Consider the following 9,657-nt stretch of genomic DNA (forward strand, 5'->3'; position numbering starts at 1 on the left):
TGTTCGGGTCTAATTAACAGCGAAGTCAGTTGTCCCTGCAGTACCGGATTAAATGTTAATCCAAATAAAGTTGCACTCCAGAACGTTCTACGCATCGACATCCGCAGCATTGGAGTCGATATACCCATGTCGAGGAGGAATGACCACAAATCTGACACAGTTCTTCCCAGATCGTATTGGTTATTTGAATACATCATCAGAAAAAAAATTGAAAGAATAGCGGATGACAAAAAAATAATGACAACATTAAAAATAAAAATGGCAGCTAAATTTTTCGTGAATGACCCAAAATTTTTTTCAAAAATTTTTCACTAGGCGCAATCTATTGTTGGTCACAAAAAATATATGCAGTGTCTGCTTCTCTGTATTATAATTTTATACAAGTTATTTAGGAGACGGTGGTGGAGCATGAAGGCCCCTCCTAAAATTTAATCAAAAAATTTTTTTTCTATTCATTTTTTAATTACCATAAATTCGATATATTTGCGCATTTTTAGCCCTACATATAATAGCTGGGACAGAAAGGACAATATTTTTTTTTTTTTAATTTATAAATTATTCAATTTGATTAATTTTGACAGTATAGAGACATTGTTTCCGAGGAAACCCGGAGAGGAAAGTACCACGGGCCCAGGCTTGGCCCAGACTTGGCCCAACTTTGTTGAACCTTGGGCCAGGCTTGTAAGCCAGTCTTGGCCCAGCCTTGGTAGAAGCCTGGAATGATAATCTCGGGCCAAGTCTGGCTTGCCATTGGATAGCCAAGGCTAGGTTACCCAGTCTTGGCCCAAGCCTGGGCCGATATAGGTGTGCCAAAGCTAGGTTCCCCAGCGCTGGGCCAAGTAGGGGCCCGTTGTTCAACTCTGGCAGCTCCTGTATGGGAAACTCAGCTGAAAGAATCTGACAACTCCTGTAAACGCAAAGTTGATGGCCAATAATTATTAAAATCTGCTCATAGTTAAATCTAAAGCAAATCTCGCGCGAAATATTTGCTCCTTAATCTTCAGCAAGACGTTACAGGGAAGGGGGGGGGAAAGGCTGAGAAAAAGTCCGGAGTGTTTTATAAAATAAATTAGGGAATCAGCATGATTTGCTAAAGAATGAGTAATTAAAAACGTATACCATTGTAATTCAATTTATTGATAATTTGACGGTACCATTACAAGAAATTAAAAATTACAATTGGTTTATCATAAAGAATTCAAGTATTACATTAATATCAAGCAGAACAGTTAAAATTAAGGTTCAAACAAATTAATGTGTCACGGACAAATGTCGTTTATAATTGCGCATATTGTTAAATTTTGATATTAAGAATGGAGTATTTAGAATAATGGCTGAAAGGTTTCATTTTTACAAACGCCTGATTGACTCGTGTAGTATAGCAGGATCGGTAAAATGACAGCAATTCATAATGATTCATGATCATAATTCATGATCTCAAAATTCATTAGTTTGATTCAACGACATGTATCATAGAAACAAGGAACACCAATCAATAAATAAATATGTCGTTGCGAATAAACTCACGTTATATTTAATGGGAATTATAATTGCTGCGTGACAATGGCCATTCGTCTAACGGTAGACGCGATTGTCTCTCTGATCATCAATTTTCTTTTTTCTGACTCTTTCGCACGTTTATCTAAGAAAGTTACTATTTTTTTAATCAAAACTTCGATACCAAAAATGATAATCGCCCAAGCTGTCGCGAGTGTCATCATAATGTAAATTAGTTCAAAATCCTCGAGATCGAGTTGATTATTTTTTATCAATTCCTTAATTCGTTCAATTTTTCGTTTTCGTTCCAACAAAATCTTATGAAACTCACGTCTCTCAGCATAATTCAAATGACCAGTTTCGAACAATTTTAGTGCAATCTTATTGATTTTTTCATTTAATGGAAAATGTCTATCAGTATAAAAAACGTGATATTTATTGGAAAATTCTTTCGAATAGTGTAAGTTCTGGTCAATGTGTTCGAGTTCGGTATAGTCAAGTATACAAGCAGCAGAGGAATTGTTTCTAACTTTTGACAGACAATTATCTTGATTTACGTCTCGACCCAACATATCCCAAACGTGGACCATAGAATCATCATCCCATAGTCGATTTTCACGCAATTTGTTTGTGATTTCCCTATCACGGAAATACACGCGATAATCATGATCTATCAATTCCTTCAAACATTGGACATTTCTATGTCCGGGTCTACTCAAGAGAGAAATCACTTGCCCCTGCAACACCGGATTGAAAATCAGTGCAAATAACGTCGCGCTCATGAACGTAATACGCATTGAAAGTCGAAGAATTGGAGTCGATATTCCCATGTCGAGAAGAAACGCTACGAGATCTAAAACGGTCGCACCGAAATCGTACCGGTTGTTGAGGAACATCATTAAAAAAAGAACTAATAGAATAACTGATGACATGATGATTCTTTCCCGAGTAAAAAAACTGTCCATAACTTGATCGAGAGTTGGAACAAAACTTTGTTTTTGTGTCACTATAACGTATCCTCCTTGCTCGAAGTAAGGTATGATATTGCGAAATCCCCCCCATAAATAGTCGAGTGGCAATGGATCACCAGAAATTAAATTTAAATATCCACTTTTAATAATCGGATAGACAGGAGTCATGTTCATAGCTGAATATAAATTTTCAAAGAAAACTTTTGTTTTTCGTAACATCTTAGGCGGAAGCATCGCGACACCTAATTTGTATCCGTTTAAGATCTCTGTTTTGTCAAAAGTTACATTTGAACAAATTTCAGCATCTGAAACGAAATTGACATATTGATAAACATACGATTTATACAAATTTTATAGTAATCACTACTCCACCATACCTGAACCGAAAGTTTGAATTTCTGCCCTCTGTCGCGGGTGAAATCTCGTACGTTTTTCGAATTAGATAGCAAATGATTAAACTTAGCACATGTGCAATTCTTTCGAAAAAAGAAGCAGAAATTCAAACTTTTAGGTGTAGATCTGGTACATAATAGTGAACAAACCACAGAGAAAGTATAGGAGAGGTGCTGCAATTGTAACAAGAGGCACTTGTAACACTCAATAAAAAACTTTAAAAAAATACAAAAATTTTTATTATTATTTTTTGAATTTATTCAAACCAGTGTGTTATTGATTAGATCAAAATTTCAGTTATTAATTTTTTTCCGATATCGAAACATTGAGAATTGTTGAAAATACGCGTCATAGCTTTTTTTTGGAAGCTTCACAATTTTTTTAATAACGAATTGGTTTTATAATGTTATGATGTGAGACTTGTATTCATACTTTTAGAAATATATCAAGAGTATTGTTTAATCGAATTCCACATAAATCTACTGATTTTTGTTATTGTAATTAGATTTTTATTAACAATTCAGCGTGAGCGTCAATTGTAACGCTTGAACTAATAGCAATTGTAACACTCAGAGTCGTGTATGGGATCTGCGCAATCTGGATGCGCCACAAACCTATTCTGGCATAGTTAAATTCGTTGAGTGTTTCAATATTTATAAATGTTTAACAATTTATTCTAACGATCTCAATACATGTAATACTATAAATTTAAATACTTGACTTTGAGAGTTAATAAAGTATATTAGTATGTATTAAGACTGAATAATAAAAGCAATTTGATAAAAAATATCTATTTCATTCCGTGTTATAATTGCCCCCGCACTGTTTTTCAATTGCAACCCATGCACGCCGCCATCTTGGTCCCTGACTCTAGTTGAATGAATTGATTTTTGAATAAGTTAACATGAATTTTTACAAATTAACTAAGTCAGTCACATAAAAGATACTATCATCTACCTTTCTGACAGTTTTAAGTTAACTATCTTAAAAAAAAAACAAAGGAAGCAGAAAAAATAAACTTTTTTGTTGCAATTGCAGCACCTCTCCACTACGGCCTGATCCGAGAGCTTTCGCCTTCGGATGGAGTAGGCATTCACACACGCGGGTCAAAGTATCTCATTTTCCTCCCCGATTTGTAATATACTACTCCGGCATTACTGGAAAACGTGTACTTTACAATACATCCGAATCAATAGACTCTAGGAATCTGAACGCTTCGACAGTGTCACGTAAATTGATGAATTTCTGAGTCAACTTTTCTGGTACATAAATTATCCAAAATTATCGATTCTTACCGTTAATAAACGACATTCTGTAGAATGTGCACATGTCGCATGGTTTGTCTTGAGCTTCGACTTTCTCCCAGGGTTTAGGCGCTCTATCACCAAAAGGGTTCATGGTGTAGATCATCGTATTGTTGTTAAATTCGTTGGGGCATAAGAAATATGATGTAGAAATTTCTTTCCCCCAGAGCCATCCCAAGGCTTTTGATGCATCGTCGCACTGGTTCCCGGAAACCAAAAACGTCGTCGTGATGCTCCAATAATTTACATAGTCAAAATGTTTTTCGATGTCAGAGATGCCATTTGAGTTACACTGAAAAAAAAAAAAATGGTTTTCAAAACGAAAAAATCATTGTTAAATTACACGCTAACTATACACTAGTTACAGAAAGAATATAATGCCATTACTCTAGTTATCATCACTATAATCCCTATAAAAAAAATCTGTCTATCGGTTGAGTCTGCGGGCCAGCCCTAAAACTTTCCGTTGTTTTCGAGTGCCTTGAGCTCCAAAACAATGTCCTGAATACTTTTTCGAGCTTTTCGAGCTTGAAAATACTTTTGTGTGCCATTGTTTTCGAAAAAAAACGTTTTTTACTATTTATTTCTTAAACGATAAATATCTAACGATATTTCTTCAAAATTGATCGGATAAGTCACTTCAAAGATACTCGAAAAAATCTAGGCATCGGTTGGCCATGCGGGCTGGCCCCAAAACTTCCCGCTGTTTTCGAGCTCTAGTATAAATTGATTTTCATGCTCAAAAATACCTTTGTTTCCGGTTTTTAATGCGCTTTTTAAGCTCAAAAGGGTTACCTTTTATGTTAACGTTTAAAAATTTAGAATTCAAAATAATTAAGGGGGGGGGGGGGTAGGGTTTTAAAATTATTTAAAAAAAATTTTTTTTTTTATTTTTTTTCTGAATGAACAATATGTCTAGAATATTGTGTACAAATTTTAAATCAATCCGAGTAAAACTAACGGAGTTACAGTGTTTCAAATGACCAGCCGGTATACCTGATTTTTATACCTGCCCGACCTGCCCGACCTGCCCCTACATACCCCTAGTAGAAATCAGCTGCAATTTTCCTTGTTCTTCCGAATCCCTTTCTCCGGCTGTGTGTCTTTCAAAGGATGTAAACTGATGACTCAATATAAGTATAAAAATTCATATTCTTTGATTGATAGTTTATTTCAAATTTTCACGAATAAAAAACTTTAAATGGATTTTCCCGAAAACGTTATTTTTAAAGTCCGTGAACATCATAACTCAAAATGTACTGAACCGATCCCTTTGAAAATTTGAACATTACTTCTTCACATAAATCAACAGGTAACTACGAAGAGTTTTTTTTTGTTTTTCATTTTTTTCTATTTTTTAATAACAAATTAACCGCGATTTTTTGAGCTAAAATCGCGTTTTTCACTTCCAAGTGCTGCAAAAAATCGAAAAAAAAATTTAAAAAAAAAACTCTTCGTGGTTACCTTGAGAAATACATCAACTTTAAAATGCATATCAATTTTTTTTTTCCGATGATCCGGTAACGAGTTATGATGTTCACCGCAAAACGACTTTTTTTCGAGGCGCCTCCGGAGATTCAACGTCACCAGCTTATTAATCAATATTTTTCGTTGAAAATTTTTTCTGATATTCTTTAAAAGTTGTACAATAATATGTGATTAAGTTTAATGAAATTATATTACTCATCTCGCCGGAAAAAAATCACAAAAATATGCTTTTTTTTCGCCTTTAAAACCCTACCCCCCCCCCCTTAATGGATAAGCGTTTTTTACATATTTATTCAAAATTATGTTCAATAATTAGTTCGAAAATAAGTATTTACGTGATACGTTGTATCTATATCGTGAAAGTATATCGTGATACGAGCGAACACACTGATTTTTAAGCAGTCACTTCCAATGACTTCAATAAAGAAGAACATATCTGTTTTGAGGATTTTGTTCAGTAATTATGATGTTATTCAATGAAGAAAGCAGGTATAGATTTTATATTTATTATTTCGTCGATGATATCGTTCGAACGGATTTTCCGATTTAGAGGGTTTAAGTGGCAATCTGCGCGTTTAATTGAGGTCTAGAGCTGATAAAATTTTGTGAATGATCGGCAAACTTCGTACCTTTATAAATATTGCTTTTATCGATACAGAAAAAAAAATTAGTGAAACTAACAAATTACGCTAAAAATGGATTAAATTACGTACTCATTACATTTTTAACAAATATAACGATGAATTTTTTAAATAACTGATTCACTTTAAATAGTGTATTATGAATAGGGGCGATGTTTTATAAAAGGGACTTTTACCTGGAATACATTGGGCGATAAAACGAAGCACTTGCTTTTGATAGAATCGCCTGACAGAATGACAGTTGCATAAGATGGATACACAATGAATTTCGAATCATACCAGTACTTCATCCAGTCCAAACTTTTATCTATTGTGATAACAGAAATATTTCCTTCCTTATTGTCTGTGATTCCGTGAAACACTTTAACCAAATCTTCAGTTATGACCACTGGGTTCATTCGATGGGAAAAACACAATTCCAGTAATTTTCTCTGTTCAAAATCAATAATTCAATTAAATAGTCATTTATCGCTCACATTATAAAAATTTTAATTACCGTGTGATTTTGTGAAATTGGAAGATCGTTTAGTGCTGACGTCGAAGAATCTATGGTTTCGTTGAGGTGGCTTTCGACTGCACTCACAAATAAAAGACACAAAATCGTCTTCCCTATTCCCCACATCCACTTCATTATGATTATTTTAAAGTACTTCAATTTTAAAATAAATATCGAAATTCTATTGTTGAAATTATTTATTAAACTACTGAGTAAATTCAATAAGTGGATTCCGGTTGAATACACGTCTGTTCTCTTTGACTTTGTTCCTGTAACTAACCCAGGAAAATAAATAAATGAGTAATATTCTGTTTTGTGATGTTGCACAAAATACATGTCCGTTAGCAATTTGATTGTTTCATGTATGATCTTCTATTTTAATGCACCTAAGTCGAAATTTCAGGTCTGTTTTGATCACATTTTTTGATTATAAAAAATTGTCTTCTGTAAAATTTTGTAAATACAACTTAAGTACGTTTGTCATCATATTTGTATTCGAAATCTATAATTTTGTATCAGTACTTGAAAATTATTGAATTTTTGATCAATTTTTTTATAGCATTCAATAATATTAATTACCATCCTTGATAGCAATATTGGTTCTAGGCATTTTGATCCTCAAGACAAAAAATCCCCAGACAAAATATCCCTAAGAACCCTAAATCTTGTCTGGAGTTAAAATTATAAACCAGACTGATGGAGTACGCATATGTAAAGACGATGAAATGTTAGATGTCATTTTTTGATGTAAAACTGACAAGTGTACTCTTGAATATCTGCCTAATAACTAGTCAAAAAATTAGTAGGTATCGCGTATAAATCACCAAACTTTTAATCTTTATCAAACTTAAAGTTTAATAGACTCCGAACAATATTGGGTTTTATCCCAGATGAGTTGGTGGAATCGTCAGTGAGGCACCTCCAACACATCCTGCCTCATACCTAATACTGAAGTTACCGGAAAAAATTATAAATGAGTTGGATCTATAATGCCACCGTCTATCGTCCGGTTTTAAATAAAATTGATTGTTAAATATTTCTAATTTTTATTTAATCTATTATAAGATGATAAGTTACCGGCTACACGTAGGTGAATAAACGCCATCTGTGTGTACACGGCTGGATTTTTCACTATCCACATGCCACGTCACCCACAATGCATCTTTTAAACCGTTTAGGATAATAAGTCAGGAACCAATTGTCAAGAGGATCAATTTTCCGGGGGATCAATTGTCCGGGGATCGAAACGCATGGAACCACTAATATTATCATCCTGATGGTAACTCTGACCATCCTGATATTATTAATTTTATTAAAAAAAATAATAACACTAATTATTTTTGCACTAAAAAACGTTCTAATTATTCTAGATGATTGGAATTAAAAATTTAGCATAATCAACACAATTACCTAATTTTCTCCGTGTAGGGGGTACCTCATTTTTCCGCAAAGAATGAAGAAATTTTTTACGGCTGCTGAAAATGTTTTCTATTTACTTCAAATATTATAGAGAAAAAGAATTCAACGCATTGAAGTCCCCGAAAACTTACTATTTTCTTGACTACCTCTTTTCACCCCCCTACCTCTCCATATAATAATAGTAACACAGCACAGCAATCGATGAATAAATAAGTCATTGCAAAACAACTATACTGCAATCACTGACACTCACGAACAAAAAATACCAAACAGCTCTTTTTTTAAATGTCATTATACTTTTTTTTAATGACTATAATTTCTTTGTAGATCATTAGGAAATTGTTACTATTTTTCGTTCATTATCAAATAAAATCAATAGACGGTGCTCGGTCAGAACGGGTCTATGCTCATTGACTTTACTCTCGTCACTAACGCAATGGTATCAATAAACAAATGATGTTACCACTTACGTGGTTGCAAAGGATACGTGTCCACTTGTCATTCGATTGTTGCATGTGTTACCAATTAGTACAATGCACATACACTCATTCTACCTTTACAATTAATAACCACTCCTGACTATTGCTACGTTGCGCAAAATCGATTCACAGAAAAATATACTTTCTTCAAATAAAAAATTTGTCCGAAACATTTTCAGTCATTTCGAAAACGTTTTAACTCTAAGGAATACTGTCCTTTACAACACAAAAGTATTTTTGAGCCTAAAATACGTAGCTTTGTATCTTGAGTTTTGACTGAAATGCGGTACCGACAGTTTTAAGGCTCTTCTAGAAGTTAACAGCATTCTTTAAGAGATCTGCTGGAGCTTTATCAGATTTAATATGAAAATTTTAGAACATCAAGTAGTGTCGGCTGCAAGACATCTTATAAAGCTAAAAAGGATTAACGACATAGTTGGGTGTCACAATGTCTATAATAATAGTAACACAGCACGGCAATCGATATATAGATGAGTTACTGCAAAACAACTCACGCGATATATTATTGGAAATTCCAATTGCTGAGTGACAATCGCGATTCGATTAGCTGTAAAGAAGATTCGCCTTCTAATCGTTAATTCTCTCAATTCTCGTTCTTTAGAACGTTTACCCAAACGCGCTTCTATTTTTTTTACTGTTACTTCGACACCAAAAACGATAATCGCCCAAACCGACGCGAGTGTCATTGCAATGTACGCTAACGTGATATCCTCTAGATCCAACTGATTATACTTTCGTTAAGCCTTAATTTTGTTAATTGTTCTCTTACGTTTCAACAAAACTTTCTGCAATTCAGGTCTCTCAGCATAATCTAAATGACCAGTTTCGAATAACTTCATTGCGATTCTATTGATTTTTTTATTTAAAGGATAAGTTTGACCGGTCATATACACACGATAATGAAAAGAAAATTCATTGGAAATATATAAGTTCTCATCAATATCTTCG

General features: G+C 33.8%; 1 protein-coding gene across 1 annotated transcript; it reads right to left on the reverse strand.

The window, feature by feature from the left end:
* Window positions 1-1,262: 1,262 nt before the first annotated feature.
* Window positions 1,263-6,989, reverse strand: LOC130674592 (uncharacterized). The gene is made up of 4 exons (XM_057479963.1): window positions 6,791-6,989; window positions 6,471-6,725; window positions 4,157-4,457; window positions 1,263-2,773 (listed from the first exon to the last, which is right to left on the reverse strand). The coding sequence occupies exons 1-4, from the start codon at window positions 6,923-6,925 to the stop codon at window positions 1,545-1,547; spliced, it is 1,920 nt and encodes a 639-aa protein (XP_057335946.1). The 5' UTR covers window positions 6,926-6,989; the 3' UTR covers window positions 1,263-1,544.
* Window positions 6,990-9,657: the final 2,668 nt, after the last annotated feature.

The sequence above is a fragment of the Microplitis mediator genome, chromosome 9, assembly GCF_029852145.1.
Source record: "Microplitis mediator isolate UGA2020A chromosome 9, iyMicMedi2.1, whole genome shotgun sequence".
Classification (NCBI taxonomy): Eukaryota; Metazoa; Arthropoda; class Insecta; order Hymenoptera; family Braconidae; genus Microplitis; species Microplitis mediator.

What these genes read in the sequence shown, in the direction of transcription:
- LOC130674592 (XM_057479963.1), bottom strand. Translation starts at nt 6,925, where the DNA reads ATGAAGTGGATGTGGGGAATAGGGAAGACGATTTTGTGTCTTTTATTT. An exon ending in TATCGCCCAATGTATTCCAG is followed by an intron (nt 4,458 to 6,470) that starts GTAAAAGTCCCT and finishes TTTTTTTTTCAG; the next exon opens with TGTAACTCAAATGGCATCTC. An exon ending in CAGAATGTCGTTTATTAACG is followed by an intron (nt 2,774 to 4,156) that starts GTAAGAATCGAT and finishes ATTTCGTTTCAG; the next exon opens with ATGCTGAAATTTGTTCAAAT.